Here is an 18,720-nt window from a genome sequence, read left to right on the forward strand (position 1 = left end):
ACGTTCTCGGGGTGCGCTCGGTAAATTGCACACCTCCCCGCCAGCCCGCTGGTGCTGAGCCGCTTCGGTGGGCTCCTCGTGCACGCTGTGCCGGCGTCTCTTTGTTTGGTTGTGGCTTCACCCAGCCATCTGCAAAGCAAATTGATTTTCGGTTTCGCTCAACATTGCGCTCTGGGACTTAACGTGGGCCACAGCCTTGAATGCCCTCGTTACTTGTAATTGAATAGTTCTTTCCGGCAAGGGGCTATTTTTAGCGCAAAGAATAACCAGACAAGCATGCTGACCTTTTTTCTTTTCTCTGGCTGCCTTTGGCTTTGAATAAGTAGGTGTCTAATGGAGCAGACGAATTCACATCTAATCGCGCACACGTGCCAGCGTACAAGTGTGCAAACAGATTTCTACACGTAGTTTTCTGTCTATCGCTTAAAAAAATGCATTTTAAAAACTGAGACCGGGAAGGCATTGTGTGTTTGTAAAAGAAAAGAAAAAAAAAAAAACTTTCCTTTGTTCTTTTGGGAATCTTCTATTTTGAGTCATAGAGTAGGAGTACCAAAAGGCTGCAATTAGTTCACTTGAATAAAAGACATTGCCTCTGAGTCAGAGCTGTTAGGTTGATAATTATTAACATATAAAAGCAAACGCACTGTTTAAGGCAAAAGGGGCGGGGCGGGGGAAAGGCCGGCAGCAGACAATGAGGGAGAGTCTCTCGGCGGACCGCCTGCTGCTCATTGTTCCGGGACTTGAAGCTGCAGCCTCTGCGGGCTCTTCCTGCCGCGTTCAGCTAGTGGCTAGCACCTAGGCCCCTCTAGGGACCACGGGGTTACCTAGCTCTAGCCTCCGGGCGCCGGGACGCCAGCCCCAACTGCAGCCATCCTTCCCTGACGATCCATTCTCTGCTTTGCAGGTTGGCAGCTTCACCCGGGAGTGTGTCACAAGCCCTGCGGTGGGCACCGAACACCCCTGGGAGTACCAAGTGGGATGCCGTTCGGACAGTCGCGCTAAGTGACACCACACTGGGCACAGAGCGCTCTAGCTCCTGGCCACCGTCTGAGAGGCGGCGGCGGAGGTGATGAGCACCGGACGCGCAAAGCGCCTACCGCGAGCTATCCCCGGGAGGTGGACGCCGAACAGGGCTCCTCGCAGGACCGTGCGGATCTTTACCTCCCCTGGCACGAGGTGGAGAAACCTCCCGGCTGCGCCTCCGGTCAGGATGCTCTGGGCATCTCTCTGCTGCTGAGATGTTCAGTTACGCGGTTCTGACATCCGCAGCCCGGGTCTCAGGTGGGCACAACTGAGTGTGGGCCCGGCTTCGGCCCCTCGTGCAGGTGGATGAAAAGTGCCGGAGGCCTTGTATGGGATCAGCGATCAGATTTTAAGAGCCATGGACGAAGGGGCTGTGCAGTCCCCGGCCCAAGAGCAGCTGGAGGCACCTGCGGGGGTAGGAGCTGTCCACGAGAAGTGCGAGTCAGAGACCTTCAGGTCTAAGAGTTTACCGGTCCTGCACAGCGCCTCCTGCCGGCCGAATCTCAGTGCTGGGAATGTAGATGGCGAACTGGCCTCGGGCTGCACTGAATCTTTGGGCCACCAGGAGATGCATGGAGGAGGGAACCTGATCGTCCCTAGTCCCTCTGCCCCATCCACTTCGGCAGGGACTACAGCGGAAGTCGTGGACTGTAACCACAGGATGGATCCCAGCAAAACTATGTCATTGTCTTCTACTCTGGCCACACTCCAGGAGAGAAGGTGTCTCTATGTGGTCCTTACGGATTCTCGCTGCTTCCTAGTGTGCATGTGTTTTCTGACCTTCATCCAGGCGTTAATGGTTTCTGGGTACCTGAGCAGTGTCATCACGACCATTGAAAGGCGCTATAGCCTGAAGAGTTCCGAGTCCGGGCTGCTGGTCAGCTGCTTTGACATAGGGAACCTGGTGGTGGTGGTGTTCGTCAGCTACTTCGGTGGCCGTGGGCGAAGGCCTCTGTGGCTGGCGGTGGGTGGACTTCTTATTGCAGTTGGGGCTGTGCTCTTCGCCTTACCTCACTTCATCTCGCCTCCCTACCAAATCCAAGAGTTGAACACGTCGGTCTCCAACGATGGCCTTTGTCAGAATGGCAACTCCACGGCCACCTTGGAGCCTCTTCCCTGTCCCAAGGACTCGGGAGGAAATAATCACTGGGTGTATGTAGCTTTATTCGTTTGTGCGCAGGTTCTCATTGGAATGGGCTCCACACCGATTTACACCCTGGGACCAACCTATTTAGATGACAACGTCAAGAAAGACAACGCATCCTTGTACCTAGGTAAGACTTGCAATTCTCTGGGGTGTAGTTGGCTCACAGAGACATTCCTTATCTTCCCCAAATACAAAGGAATATGATCTTTCATATTTTTCCAATATATTGATTATTGTGGTTCACTCCTTTTAAGTTCTGTTTTTGGTGTGATATGTTTTGCAGTTTGGGGTAAAGAGTTCTTCAAACTAGTTTTCAGATGCACTTCACATTTGACTTTTCCCACTCAACACAAACTCTCAACAATAGGACAGGATAGGGCCCCTTTCTCCTGCTGTCCACCTTTGGGAAATCTCTAGTTGATCAAGTTTGTCTTCTGAGAGCTGTCCTTCCTAGAAGAGACCAGAAAGGGAGGGTGCTCACCAGCAGTTGTGAGTTACTGCTTTCCTCCGCCACTTCTCTTTCTCATCTCCAACAGCAGCAGATAATGGGGTAGCCAGACCACATCTACTGCACCACTCCCATCCCTGCATCCTGAACACGCCACCTGCATCTCACCCAAACACCAGCAAAGCCCAAAAAACAGCAGATGAGCGAGTTATGTCTGTCCATGAAGAGGCAGCACCCCAGGCTAGCAGATTTCCTGGAATTGGTAAGAGTTCGGTACTGTCTTCTGAAGAACCCAGGCTCTGCGGTTTGGTTCCTTGACTTGCATTTAAGAGCATCAGTGGACAGAGGTGTTTGAGCTAAGTTCAGAGTGCCCGTGAGAGGCCAGGCAGGTAGGGACATGGCTAATTGACTTCCTAGAAGCAGCTTTGGTGGTTGTCAGCAGCTCTCTGTAGTAACTGCGCCTTTAAGAGTGCGCTAAAAGGTGAACTTGAACCCCTGGAAAGGATCAGGGTCACCCGAGCTGAGGGCTCTATTTTCCCATTTCTCTACTGGGGTTCACCTAAGACACCTAAAGGCTGTATGTGTGTATGTGGAGAGCTGGGTGTAGGCCACAGGACGACCTTGGGTGCTGTGTCTTGGGTCTTTTTTTTTTTTTTTTTTTCTGAGACTAGGTTCCCAGGCCTAGAACCCCTCAAGTGACTAGGCTAGCTGGCCAGCATAAACGTTCTTATTTTATAAAAATATCGAACAGTAAATCATCAAACTCTAGACATATTTAGTAACTTCCTAGCTATGTGTTGATAGGACCTTTGATGTGTGAATAAGGTTTTCGAAGAGAGTGGAAAAGACAGCCAATGCAGGAGGAATATACTTTGTCCTCAGTTTACCCACTGTCCTTGGAGGACCTCTGAGTTGTCTCCAGTAACTGTCCCAATGCAGCGTTTATAACTTAATTTTGTTATTAAATGTAAGCACAGATGCTTCCTGTGCACAGAGGAGATTAGTTACTGTACCATTGTGTCTTCTAACACGTAATGTGGGAAGTTTAAACAACAGTATAATACATATCAATATACCGCTCACCAGATTTAATAATTGCCCATTTTATCAGCTGAGGATGGTGGCCCACACCTATAATTCCAGCACTTGGGAGGCTGAGGTGACAGGATTGTTGGGTCACCCTGGGCTACATGGTGAGTACTAGATCAACCAGGGTTACACACATAGTGAGATACTGTCTCATACAAAAATAAACATTCATTTTGTCATGTTTATCTGCACCCCCACCCCATGTGTGTATATTTTAAAGTGGGGAGCTAAGCTCTTTGGAAGTCACTGTAGGCCTGTAGGCACCACTAAGCCTCAGCCTGCCTCTTCTAGAAAAAAGGGATGGAGTGTAGCTCAGCGGTAGAGTACTTGTCTTATGGAAGACGTCATTGATTTGCTCTTCAGCACTACCAATAAATAGAGAAACAAATAAATGCATTTCCCCCCATACTGGCAGATTCATGTACATGCTAAGAAAGTTAAGACCTGTTACCTAATATCATCAAACACCTTTCCAAATTCAAATTTCAATTGCCACCCAAATTCCTTTATCATTACTAATGTTAAAACTAGGACCTCCCCAAAGCCCACTTATTAGTGTCATTACATTGGCTGTCTGCCACTGTAGTTTTCAGAATGCAGAAAAACCTTTTTTGTGTGTTCAACATAGACTTTTTTGGGGGACAAGGCTAGCTGACATGTAGAATGTTCACATTCTAATCTTGTCTGATCATTTCCCTGTGGTGACTATAAACTCAGACAAACCACTTGAGTTAGAGTGCTTTGTATTACGACATGTGGATGTTCACTGGTGATGTTTAGCTTAAACGCTTGATTGAGTGGATGATCAGCAAATGTTTTACTGGAGAGATTGTTTCTTCCTTTTGAAAACAATATGTGATTTTCAGAGTGATGTCTTGTATCCCTGTGATTATCCCAGTGTCTTCCCATATTTCTATGCTTTACTTCCATTTATGTGGGAAATTCGTATCCCTTCTACCCTGCTATAGGCACACCCTGCAGTGGACGCAGACTTTCTCCATCAGAATCACAGGCCTGGTGTAAAGGGAAAATGTCTCGGGTCCGAACGCTGAGAGTGGATATTTCCAAAGAAAATAGCAATTGCACATTAAATCACATTCATACATAGCCTGGGCTGGGTGCTGTGCTGGGGGTGGGGCCTAGGGCTTTGTCCATGCTCCATGAGTGCTCTACCACTGAGCTTCACCCCCAGCTCTATGCTCATTTGAGGAGACCAAGCTGTCACAAATCACAACTTTTGAGGAGTTTTCAGGACAGTGTGAAGTAACACATACTTTCCCCCCCTTTTCAGAAAAGGTGCTGACAGCATTGGTTTTGTTTCTCATTTTTGTTTGTTTGTTTGTTTTTTGAAGTAATTGTAAATTGGTGACTGCCTTAGGGTACATTCTTAAGGAAACCCAAGATAATTTTGCTTTACATGAAATGAATTTTGGTAATCAAAACAAGATTTTTAGGGGAGAGGGGTGGTGGTGGGGTGTGAATAGAGGCTTACAGTGTAGTCCAGGCAGGCTTTAAATCTGCCTCAGCCCCTTAAGTGCTGGGATTACAGGTGCATACTGACACATTGGGTCCAAAACCTTTAGAAATAGGCTTTATAGGCTTCCTCTGTAAAAATTAAGATCAGAAGACTTCTGCTTTCCCAGAATGCAAGCCATGTTAACCAGTCAGAAGGTGGGATTCCTTTTCTAGTGAGTAACAACGGTAAAACAACTTGTGTAATTTCTTCACCAACAGCTCTTCAGTATCACCCACCTCCCTTTCCTCCTTTCTGGCCTTCTTAGTCAGTCTTTCTACCAAACAGCAACAACAAATCTAACGCCAGGTAGCCTGTTTGGAGTTGTGGGCAGGGATAAATATCTGAAGTAACATTGAAACCATCCAAGGGAGATATAACTGTGTATCTTCATCCTGGCAAGACTCTGTTAGCACTCTGGTAGTTTTAAGTGCAGAAGAAGAAGTGAGGAAGTATCTTTGATAACAGGACTTCTATCTGTTAACCTCCCTGACTCTGCTATGAGGAGAGAGTCTTGGTGTTGGCTTTGAGTAAAGATAAAGCTTTGTCAGTATTAGTAATAAGTTTGGTGAGCAACTAGACCATGATTTGTAAGTATATCTCAGAGAGGGGTGTATATGTGTGTGTGTGATCCTTTGTTGGTCAAAAAAAAAAAAAAAAAAAATACCAACCACAGGGAAGGGAGTAAAAGCAGATGACCAATGGGTATAAGAAAGGATGAATTTCTAGAACAAAGAGTCACTGGGGGTGCTGATAAGGTGCTTCAGTGGTTAAAGGCACTTGCTGCCAAGTCTGATGACCTGGGTTTGATCCCTGGGATGCATGTTGTAGAAGGAAAAGTTGCTCCTGAAAATTCTCATCTGACTTCCACACACACATTATGTCATATGCACAAAAGAAACAAAGTGCAATAAAGTCCCTTTAAAAGCTACTGGTCCACTTGGATGACATTCTAGACAAATGGTGATCGGGATGGCCTGGCCAACTGTCACAGGCACCAGCTTCGCTGTATCCCTGGTCCTGCCATTTAATCATCAGCTCCAACTCATACCTCAGGAAGGAATGCAGTTGGTCAGAACTTAAGGCAGAATAGGTGGCAGTGGACCATATTCTCTCCTGCTGACTGCTCTGGGACATTTTCACAAACTCCCTCACTTCTTCCAGCTTCTCTTCTCCATGGGGATTATGGCAGTTTCCCACCTGTAGTATTTTGCAGATCAAGTGGGATTTCATGTGCGTAAGTGTTCTAAATAGTAGGGGGGCCCTTCATCGTCAAATCAGAATCCAAACTCATCCTAGACCATGGGAAGGAGGGGAGGGAATGATGGTTTACTACTGTATGTGTCTTCTTTCATAATCCGAAGAAGGAAAGAAATGTTGTCAAGAAGTCAAAGGATTGAACAGGAAATCACTCCCTCAAAACAGGACACAAGAAAAGTCTTGCTCAGCATTTCAGCAATGCTATTTCCTAATGACATTTTATGAGGACTCAAGGTCCTGCCATCAGAAGATTCTGCATGACTATCTTTCTTTAATGTACATCATCAAGTGCATTTATGGCTTGTGCAACATAATAAAAGCTCTTTTTAAGTGTGAGGGGTGGGTGGCCTGGCTTCACCAACTATGCATCTTTGTTCCTATGGACGACTACTACACTTGGGGCAAACAGGCGTTCCAATGGTGACAGAATTCAGCAGACGTGCTGCTCTAACGCTGCTTGCAGCAACCTGGGAATCAGGAAGGAGCCAGGCTCATAGTTTACTTCCTGGGTGTGTCCTCATTCCCAGCAAACAAGAGGAGGCACATTAATACCCCTGTCTGTCTGGAAGAGGGGCAGGAGAAGCCGTGGGTGGAGAAGGCAAGGAGGGGGTGTATCAGAGTAGGAATGTATTCTCCCTGGAGACTTTTGAGTCGTTTTAAAATTCTGCCTTAAATTTGTGTGTCCACTTTACAATGCGCTTATCTTTTTAAGCTGTCTAAAATCCTTCTGGAAGTAGGCTCTGTGTAAATCTTGAGTAAATGAAAAAAAGTAATCTCCACTGAAAATGAATGAGAGAGAGAGAGAGAGAGAGAGAGAGAGAGAGAGAGAGAGAGAGAGAGAGAGAGAAATGAATAATAGGGAATTTCAGGAAACAAATTCAGGCTCTTGGAGAAAAATCCACTAGAACAATGTGGGACACTCAGGGACAGGTGACAGGCAGGAGGAGCCCTTTGGGAGGGTACAAAAGAGCTCCCCACATACTTGGGACAGCTAATCTGTATTAGATCATGTGTGTCTTCTCTACGTCTAGCAGGAGCTGGACTTCTTGTCTGCTATGCTGGTATGTTGTGTGTTGTTGGTTTGGGTCTTTAAGGCAAGTTATCAGTCCATGAGGCTGAGAAGTCAATGACTTCAGGGTCCAATTGAACAGCATGTGCGTCTGATCTTAGTGGGGAAGTCAGCAGGTTGGGTGCATGCTGATTTTTTTTTTTTTTTGAGACAGAGTTTCTCTGTGTAGCTTTGCGCCTTTCCTGGAACTCACTTGGTAGCCCAGGGTGGCTTGGAACTCACAGAGATCTGCCTGGCTCTGCCTCCCGAGTGCTGGGATTAAAGGCATGCTGATTTTTTCTGCTCATCTGCTGGTGAAGAGAGCAGTCTCTTTAGATTCTGTATTTCTGCTAGGCACTTGGGTGTTGCTATTGAAGTTGGTCTGTTTGAGCATGTAGGACCAACAGCCCGAAGATCCATGACTCAGTTGGGAAGTTGTGTTGGGAGCTTGGGGTTGGAGTTGCCACAGTAAAACTCACCACTGTTTGCAGTTCTTTCATATCTAGAAGAACACCTCTGTTTCTTCCCATGTTCCCAAAAGCAATATGTCAGTTTGATGTCTTTCCTGTGTTTTAGAGACTTCTCAGAATGACATAGTTGTGTTATAGCTTGATGACATAGGGTCTATTTAGAGAAGCAACCTTGAACAAAAGGTGTCCTTCTTTACATTTTTTAATTTTTGAGATCACATCCCTTCCTTCTGTAATTACATCCTTTCTCCTTTCCCCTCCCTCCCTTCTAAACTCTGCCATGTACCATCCCCTTGCTCTTTCAAATTCATGGAATTTAAAAATTGTTGTTACATATGTGTGTGTTCCTAAATACATAAATACAACCTGCTCAGTTCAGATAATGTTACTTGTATGTCAGAATCGAGCCAAGTAGCACTTCCTCTCTGCTCCTCACCAGAAGCTCTGTGCACAGTTGCATTTCCCTCTGTGGGTGGGACTCCTGGTGTGAGCAGCCAGGCAGACTGTGCAGCTGCAGGTGGGGAATACCAACACACCCACAACTCCATTGCGGCTTCTTTCCTGTCTTTTATTTGTTTTAAGTTTTTGGAGACAAGGTCTCCTGTGGCTAAGGCTGGTCTTGAACTGCTGATCTTTCTGCTGCACCTCACAAGTGCTGGGTTACAGATATAATCTGTCTGGCTGGGTCGCTTCTTTCTTTCTTGATAATCTAGAAACAATATCAATGCACTGAGAGTGTGGAGCTGACACACGTGAGGTCTGTATTGCATGAGGTTTTGAGCAATGAGGGACAGAGTCTCTAGACCACTCATAAAGAAAGGGGAATGTGTTGTTCCCATGCATAGATTCTTGTCAGCACAATAGGATTGAAGCCAAGATGTGACTTAGGATTCCTACTATTCAGTCCTATTTATTAAAAAAAAAAAAATTATCCAATGGTCAAAGAAACCAAGCTTCTGAAAGATTAAAATAACAGTGTGGTGTTTCCTCAGCACCACCCAACAACCCCACTTCTGGTATATATTTAAGACATAAAAATTGAAAGCAAGGTTTTGAAATACTTGCACATTCTTGTTTACAGCAACCTAGATTCACAGCAGTCTAGATTTGGAAATCAATGCCCATCAGCTAGGGAGATGTGGTACCTACAGACAATGGAATAGCCTTCAACCATTGAAAAGGAGGGAATCCAGACGCCTAGCACAACATAGACAGCTTCAAAGTCTTTATGATGAATGAAATCAGCCAGTCACACAAAGCCCCGAACTGCTTGATATACTGTGTAAACAGTAGTTACTTTCTAGAAACAAGAATCAGTGGTTGCCAGGGGTTAAGAAGAAAGGCAATTGGGGAATTAGTTGTTTAATGGCCAGAGAGTTTTAGTTTTGCAAGGTGAAACCATTCTGGAGATTGATTGCACAATGATGTTGAATATACACTTGATATTAGTGATTGTGTGCTTAAAAGTGGTTAAGACAACTAAACACAATCTAAGCATTACATCACAGTGGCCTTGCATCTGAGCTGATGTATGGTTTATAAACCCTCATGGCTTTTCAAACATCATTAGTACCTTTTTTCCCCCCTCTTTCTTCAAGGCAGAAGTTTGTGCCGGGAGCCTGTGTTTTCAGTTTCCCTTTGCCAGAAAAAGCCAGTCAGGGGATTCCATTGCTACCCTGTCCTTCTGGAAAACCACAGGCCGTTTTGGAACAGCCAGGCATTGCTGATTCTGAAGCTCTGATCCCCCAGGAAACTACAGAGGTTTTAGCTCATTCCAAACCAGGGGTTCTCAATCAGGGTGTGACTTCACCCATCTGGGGACATGTGTATAGTAGGTGTTTTCTCTTTTTTGGGGCCACTACCCACATCCCAAATAAAGACATGGAAACTTCTTATTCTTTGTTACAAATGTCCAGCCTCAGCTTAGGTCTGTTTCTAGCTAGCTTTTCTAACTTAAATTATCCTGTTTTTTAAAAATCTGTGTTTTGCCTTTCGACTTTTTACCCTTCTTCCCTTCTTTCTGTGTGTCTTACTGTACTGCTTCCTCTGTGGGTGGCTGGTGGCTTAGTGGCTGGCCCCTGGCATCCCTGTCTCCTTTTTCCCTTTCTCTTCTCCTCTCCTTCTTGAGCCTACATTTCCCCTCCTATTTATTCTCTCTTCCTGCCAGCCCTGCCTATTCTTTTTCCTGCCTAGCTATTGGCCATTTAGCTCTTTATTAGACCAATCAGGTGCCTTAGACAGACAAGGTGAAACAAATGCAACACATCTTTACATATGAAGCACACATCCTTACATCGTTAAACAAATGCAGCATAAACAAAAGTAACACACCTTTACACAGTTAAAGTAATATTCTGGAGAATAAGCAAATGTAACACATCTTTGCCTAGTTAAAATAATATTCCACAACACATGTGGAAATGTTGGGAGTCACTTTTGATTGTCACAACATGGAGGAGGCCCACTGGTATTTAGTGTTTAGGCCACAGATGCTGCTAAATCTTCTACAATGCCTGGAAGGGACTTACTTCAGTGGATTAGTCAATAGAGAGTTGTCAATAGTGAAGGTTTTTTTTTAAACCTTTCAGGTTACCTATGATTTCCTGAGTTCCTAGGAACTCTGTGTCACAGTCATAAAAATCTCTCGGTCATAGATTCAGGAAAGGATGGACTTGTTGAGTGGAAGAACAAGAAAGTGTGTAAACAGGAAGGTCTTCTAGCAAGGGAAAGTGGAAGCAGAAATTATTTGCATTATTCACTGCTGCATGTAGGTTCAATACTGTATTGTGCTAGTAAGAGACAGTGTGAAATAGTAGACTATTTTGAAGATCTATCTATCTGTCTATCTATCTATCTGTCTATCTATCTATCTACCTACCTATCTATCTATCTATCTATCTATCTATCTATCTATCTATCTATCTATCATCTATCTATCTATCTACCTATCTGTTTGGTTTTTTGAGAAAGGATTTCTCTGTGTAATAGTCCTAGCTGTCCTGGAACAGACTTTGTAGACCAGGCTAGCCTTGAACTCACAGAGATTTGCCCGCCTCTGTCTCCTAAGTGTTGTAATTAAAGGCACGCACCACTGCCTAGATTAAAGATATATTTTATTATTATTTGAGAATTTCATGTAACATATTTTACCACACTCTTTTTCATCTTCTGGCTTTCCCCAGATCTTCCTCTTCTCCCTCTCTACATAACTTCATGTTTTTTTTCTTTCTCAAAACAAAACAAGAAGAAAAGAAACTCAGTTAAAAACTGTGGAGATTGTTTTGGGTCGGCCAACTATTCCTGAGCATGGGACCTGCCCTGGAGTGCAGTATAAATACTCAGTGTCACTAAATTTAAAACAAACAAAAAACAAACAAACAAAAAGAACAAATGATTTTTTTTTCCTTCCAGCAGCTACCATTTGTGAATAGTTTTTTTTTTTTTTTTTGGCTGGGAATGGCACTTCATGCCCATTTTCCTCCTCCATGCTGGGATTTTTGTCTGGCTGAGGCTTGTAGCGGTCTTGTGAGTGCTCTCACAGTCTACGTGAGCTCATATGTGCAGCTGTCCTGTTGTTTCTGGATACCGCTGTCTCATGAAAATTGCCCACTACTTCTGGTTCTTATAACCTTTGTGCCCCACTATCACATAGATCCCTGCACATCGATGGGAGGGGTGTGAGAAAGACATCCCATCTAGGGTTGAGCTCTACAAGTCTCCCACTTTCTGTATGTTGTTCAGCTGTGGATCTCTGGGTTAATGACAGTCTACTGCTGAGGGTTGAGTTGAAGCTTCTCTGCAGAGGCTCTATAGGTATAGGAAGTAATATGTCACCAGAAACCATTTTATTGTGAGACTCATTTATCAGAATAATAGTACTAGGTTTTTCTCTAGGACCCATGGAATACCTAGTCTTAGATTCTAGGCTTCATTGACAATACTAGGTATGGGTTCATTGGGTACTCCGCTAATGTTTGGGCCACTATTGTACTGGTGGGCATACCTTGCAGGCATGTAGTTACTATAGTTTGCAGGGTTCACAGTTTGATAAGTGCTTTTCCCTCTGGTGGTGTCCGCAACACCTTTCAGCATTATGAATGCTAGCTAGCAGGGCTGAAACTTCCAGTTGAGCACCAGCTTTCTTCATGTTCTATGCCAAGAGTATGTAATGCCTTCATCAGTAGGGTCTTACTGTGAAGTTGTAGCATTAGGAATAGCATTGGGATAGTCTGTAGTATTTGGGGGTGGTGGTCTATGGGAGGGACCCCTTTGGCCAATGATGCAAAAAGATGTAACCCATTCTTGGTACTAGGGGTTTTATTTGGTAACATATGATGTTAATTGAGGTATCACCCCCCCCTATTATATTGGTGACTCCATTTAAATTCATTTTATATATGTATGCATTTTAGGAAGCTTCCATAATAGTTTATTTCCATATGGCTTTTAAAAAGGTCTTTAGCATTAGTTAGCCTTCCCCATATTCCCTCCACTGCCCTGTCCTCCCACCCCAGCCCTTTAATTCTGATGTTCCAGTTTTCCATTTACCCCTTTATAACACTATATTCTACTTCCCCTTCTTTGGAAGATCCCCTCCTTCCCCTGGTCCCTTACTATTACTTACTTAACCTCTGTGAGTATTCTGAATGAGACACACGCATCTAAAGCACAAAACCTTTAAAAAGCTAAAAGATTTCTTCTTATTATTTTCTTCTTCTTCTTCTTCTTCTTCTTCTTCTTCTTCTTCTTCTTCTTCTTCTTCTTCTCCTCCTCCTCCTCCTCCTCCTCCTCCTCCTCCTCCTTCTCCTCCTTCTCTTTCTCTCCTCCTTATTATTATTATCTTGTTATTATTTGAGGTATGGTCTCACTTTGTATCCCTGGCTGGCCTTGAATCTGATATGTAGACTAGGTTGGGTGGGCTCCAACAAGGACATTGTGAACTACCTGATTTGGGTGCTGAACTCAAGTCCTCTGCAAAAGCAGTATGAGCTCTTAACTGCTGAGCCATCTCTCCAGGCCCTGTAGTGGATTATAGTCAGTGGATGCAAAAATATTGAGGTATTCATCATTTCTATAGTGGCTTTAGACTTTCTGGATCATATTCCTGGAGTAGGGAATACTGTAATCTTGGTGTGTGTGTGTGTGTGTGTGTGTGTGTGTGTGTGTGTGTGTCTAATAAAGAAAGTAGGGAATCATCCTCCATCTCCACGCTCTCTTTTAGAGATAGTGACTTCAATTAAAGAAACTATCCAGGCAAAGAATTCTGCAAAATTATAAAGCAACTAATCAGCATTCTAAAGAGAGCTCACCCCCAAATAATTGGACTCTCAGAGGGGATTTAGGATTTAATGAGGGGTAATAGACCCACTTTCTCTTAAAAATAACTGAATACTTAGTTTATTAAAAAAAAAAAAAAAGCACAAACAAAACAAAACAAAACAACCAAGCAAAATGAACACAGCCAAAAAATAACTTGGATGTAGTCTCAAATGGGGAAGCCTACCAAGGGTTTTTTCGAAGCAAGTATTTTGGAGTTTAAAACATGCCATCATTGTGCATATGTTACTGTTAAGTTTTGACCATAGAAGAGCTCTGGCCAATAGCTACCTGACCCACAGCCCATTTAATAGTCAAAGAAATCAAGGTAAGTAATGTGTTCAAAGTCACCCAAATATATCCAACTCTGGACTCACAGGCTTCATGCAAAGCTGCAGAGGCTGTAACCACTGACCTCAGAGAGAGGAAACAAGTTTAATAACTTCAGGTAATTGACTTTTCACACTTGCAAAGGAGGAAGCCAGAATAACGTCCTTAGATTCATATCTACCCTTAAATGCAGCCTCAAGTCTGAAGGACTTCGAGGCAGCCTGTGTTTCCTTGAGTCTTCTTAAGCCTGTCCCTTGAGGACTTTCTTCACCCTTGGCGACTTGAGCCTCACCACACACAGTTGCCCAGTGACAGCTGTCCTCTGGGAACCAGACATTCCTTTTGGTTCTTTTCCCCAGCAGCTATGTATCACCTGATGGCCAATTCAGACTATTTCCCCTCCTGGGAGTTGTGATTTCTTGTGAAACTGTCACCCTGCAAAAACACGAATCTCTGTTACCAAATATAACTTAGAAAGGCAGGTGCATGTTATTCTCTCTGAAAAGTGAAGAGCATGCTAGTGTAGTTAATATTTACAGCAGGATGAAGTTAAATAATCTGCGAGTGATTGAATGGAGTTGTATTGTCCCTGGCATTCTTGCATGTGAGAATTTTTAGCTATAGTGTGTTGACGAGGATAACAGCAGGTTTTGGTCTTATTAGGCTTTTTTCTAATGTTTTCAGACTTGAATTTTGGTGACGGTCAGAGATGGTTTAAGATGTCTCTGTTTAAGTAAGAAAAGGGGAGGAGTTTGTATGAACAAGATTGTGTGGATTGAACGCCCTGGCTGTTAACCAACTTACAATCCATTTTGTATAGCGACAGACCAACAGTCTCCACATGGAAAGTGTCTTTGTATTATTAGGCAAAAGATATTTGCCTAGAAATATGATTAGACCTCATATGTTTAATTTCCTGTGCATTTGAATTGCATTGTAATGGCCTCCCTTATGATGTAGGACTGCAGCAGGTGTTAGATATATGTGAAACTTTCAGAGAGAAAGCTGAGAAATTACCTCTGGGAAAGACTGAAAAAAGGAAAAGGGAAGAAAATCAAAAGAAAAAGAAGAATCTTAGAATAATGATTCTGAAATTTTTTTTCTCTCTCTAGTTTTTTTTTTTCTTCCTCTGTCTTGTGAAGCATTCAAAGAGAACTGATTTTGATTTCTTTAATTAGAACTGGTAAAGGGCTGTGGTAAGGGAATGCAAGGTATGGTAGTGGCAGGGCTGTGGCGGCAGCTCAGCAGGTAAAGTATCTTGCAAGCATGAGCACAATCTCAGAGCCTTGCTTAAAAACAGCAACAACAACAACAACAAAGAGCAGCACCTGGTGATGAATGCGCGTAATCCCGACATTGAGGCAGAGACACGAAATCCCTGCTGCTTGTGGGCCAGCTACCTTAACTTAATTGGTGTATTCCAGGCCAATGAGAGATGTGAGAAGTAACACCTGAGGTGAGTCTCTGGTATGCACGTGCATATACATGCACGTGAACACCCATGACAACACTTTCCTGAGTCACTGGCCTCAGGGTTCTGGGTATGGGATGTTCTTTGCTGGTAGCCTTAGTGACAATTGCCAGAGAGAGGCCCTCTGGACCCTCATAAGACTTCTGGTGGGACACACACACATGTGCACGCACGCACGCACACACACCTTGGAAGTGGTTTATTCAGGACTTGACCTTTTTTGGTCATTCAGTTGAGTAGCAACAGTCAGCTATAGAGAGGCGGCTGGCTTGTGATTTGACAGAAAGTCAACTGTATTCAGTACCACGAGTGACCAAATCATGTAACCTTTTCGGGAGTTTGGTTTCCCTTTCTGCCAAGCGAGTTGTCTCGACGCCTTCTAATCTAATCTGTGGTTTTGTAGAGTCTTAGTCGGGCTTGGAACAGTGGGCAGTACTGTGTGTGCTAAAATTAACCCCCAAGATGAGTTCCTGATTCCCGAGAAATTTACAATCTAGTCTGATGATTTCTTTGGCACCATTACCTGGATGAGTGAGATGATTGTCAGCTGTGTGGACTCCAGCAAGTCACGTGATATTTTGGGTTTTGGTGTGGGCATTTGTAAATGGATAGGACTGAACTAGAAGAACTCCTCTCTGTTTCTCCCACACCTTCTGCGCTGCAGATCCCAGTGAAGCAGGTGTAAGGCAGTTGCCGCTTGTGATTGCTGAACTTGGCTGCCTGGCTTTGAAGTAACCACAGCTCTGTCCTGGCCAGGCATTTAACTGGGGATGGATGCCACACTCTCCCTGCCCCTGTTAATACATGGACGGTAGCCTACCCTTGTACGTTAAGGTGTGTGAAGCACCTAAGACAAGGCTAGGCTTGGCAAGCGAGTCAACAGGCAAAGAAAAGAAAACCAGAGCCAGCAAGACGGCTCCGCTGGTGAAGGTGTTTGGCACCAAGCCTGATGATCTGAATTCGGTCTTTGGGACCCGGGTAGTGGAAGGAGAGCAGGACTTTCTGCAAGTTGTTCTCTGATCGCCACACACATATCGGCATTTCCCTTACACACACACACACACACACACACACACACACACACACACACTTTACAAAGGACTGAACAAGAAACTTACTTCTGTTTGGGAGAACAGTGGTGTGAGCTTGTGTTGTAGCTGGCAGGGAATGACTGTGGTTTCTCTGAACTGGTTGCTTGCCTCATAGTGCGTGCATCAGTGTTGACTGCACTTGTTTGGGTTACTGTGTTCTGGACTGATCCTGGGCCAGAAGGGACCAGGCTTGTGGTTTCTTTCCCTCAGGGTGTTTTCTGCAGGGCAGCTGTTCTTCTGCAGGCATCCATCACACAACCCCCAGCGATGTCAGGAATCTGCTACCCCATGTCTGGGTGATTGCTGATATCCTCTCTATAAAGACAAAGCTTTTGGGTTGTAAATAGCTTTCCAGTGAGAGATGCCTTTGCTATGGGCTTCTGATAATTACTATGTGGGCTGTTGGCTATAATCACGTTTAATTGCTAAGGAGCACAGGGAGGCGTCCCTGAAAACCCACACCTCACAGGCTCTCCTTACCCCTTTTCTATTTTCTATACATTGAAATATCTTTGGGTCTCCAGTCAGCGTTTGTGGTTCCTGGGATGGGCCTTTGACCCCATGGGCAGTCCACTGGATGATGCATTGACTCACGAGCTTTGGTGTAAGTGGGAAGGTGGGGCAGACAGTCCAAAGCAGCAGATTAGGGCCCTGGAGCCAGGGTTGAGCCTTGTTTCGCTGCCTTTACACAGGTACATGTCTCATGTGTAAGCATGTGAGTGTCTGAGAGCGTCAGAGGTGAGGGCACAAAGGCAAAAAAACTAGAGGGGGAAATGGCTCCAGAACACTTTCTGGGTTGCTTCAAGCCATCTTTCTCCAGGGTGAATTTATAGCCAACAGATTCAGTCAAAGCCTCTCCTGCCTCCTCTGTCTATGTTACTGAGTTTACCGTGTCTTGGTATTCCATTCAGAGCCTAGATGGGCAAATCAAGAGAATCAAGGCCAGATGGCTTGATTTTCCTACTGAAGTCCTCTCCTAAGATGGAGCAAAAGTGTGGAGAATGCTGTCTGAGATGGGGCTCCCCAGTGGTCCAGGTGATCTGTGCTGGCATAACTCCTAGCCATCTGGTTCCTAGTGACGGTTACACTTCCTTCTATCTTGTCTCGCTCAGAACTCCACCAGCTCTGGTCTGTCCACATCTGACCACAGAGACACCTTTTGGCTGTCTCAGAGGCTGTCTTTGTAGGCCCCACTTCCTACCCCAAATTTTCCACCAATACACTCTGTACAAGCGCTTCTCACTGTCTGCTCATTGCCCAGGGCTTCAGTTCCTGCACTCAGCTTGGTCCCCTCGGATTCCGGCAGACGGTTTCCTCAGCTCTAATTAGTGATCTTTCCAGGCTGCTGACTTTAGTCTCTATTGCCATTGCCTATGGCTTGGCCAGTACCACTGGTGGGGCTTCTTCAAGTTCTCTGAACCTCTCTGGGTCTCCGGCTCTGGCACGCCCTTGCCTGGCATGTAGTTTAGACAGAAAAAGCATGCACAGGTATGGGCAGCTGTGATCCTCTGTTTGGGTTGTCTTGTGCCAATGGCTGGTGAACTCACTGGATCAGGCAGAGCAGATGTAAATGAGGTTTGTGATCCTAGGCCTGAGCTCCCTGTGAGTAAGTACCCACATTGTCCTGTCAACTTATGGATGTTGTTTCTTTTCTTCTGGAGGCAGGGAAGAAGAGTCAGGCTCACTCATTCTGCTGCAAAGACAAAACCCAAACCCAGAAGCAAGACTACACTGCATTCCCCCTGTACCCAGCCTGGTCAGTGGCTGTATCTCAGTACATGGAAGATAACATAATAATAATAATAATTAACGTGGCATTATACTGGTAATGGTGATTACACTGTCATCTTGTAAGTGGCCCTGGGGACTCAGGGCTTTTAAATATTCTGCCCAGGCTGGTTTTAAATGACTCAGGCGAGTCTAGTTTTTTTTCACATTTTGTTTGGCAAATTTGTCTACATTTGGCTTAGATTGCTTGTCTTTCTTCATGTTTTAAATTTTACATGTAAATTCTGGGCATGTTGGTCCATTCCTTTATTTCTAGCCCCCAGGAAACTGAGGCAGGAAGACCATGAATTCAAGGCCAGCCCAGGGTACATAACGAGGTACTATCTCAGAAAACCAAAAGCAAGCAAAAATTTCTATACCAAACAACATTGTCATATTTGCTTTGGTGGCAAATGTTTTAGGTTAAAGAGAGTTAAATATTCCTTTTCTTTTTAGTATTGATATACTTACAGACACTTTTAAATGATGAATTGTCAATTCACCTAAATTATTAAAATATGCAAAATGATTATGGCACATTTTCTTTAAACATTTGATTTTAGAGTATATTGGCTCATTTTCAGGCTCAAAGCCATATTTGCCTGGTTTTGAGAAAAACCAGATGGTGGATAGGAGTGATGGTGCACACCTGTAAGCCTTTAATTCCAGCACTCAGGAGGCAGAGGCAGGGGGATCTCTGTAAGTTCAAGGCCAGCCTGGTCTACAGAGCAAGTTCCAGGACAGCTA

At 44.5% G+C, this 18,720-nt stretch overlaps 1 protein-coding gene across 1 annotated transcript in view; it reads left to right on the top strand.

Moving 5' to 3' along the window:
- Positions 1–912: 912 nt before the first annotated feature.
- The window catches only part of Slco5a1 (solute carrier organic anion transporter family member 5A1), a 157,994-nt gene continuing 140,186 nt past the window's right edge, over positions 913–18,720 (top strand). The window contains exon 1 of the mRNA XM_036178530.1: positions 913–2,297. Within this exon, the coding sequence (XP_036034423.1) occupies positions 1,382–2,297 (916 nt within the window). The 5' untranslated portion in view covers positions 913–1,381. The remainder of the gene's footprint in view (positions 2,298–18,720) is intronic.

This window comes from Onychomys torridus, chromosome 2, assembly GCF_903995425.1.
Source record: "Onychomys torridus chromosome 2, mOncTor1.1, whole genome shotgun sequence".
Taxonomy (NCBI): domain Eukaryota; kingdom Metazoa; phylum Chordata; class Mammalia; order Rodentia; family Cricetidae; genus Onychomys; species Onychomys torridus.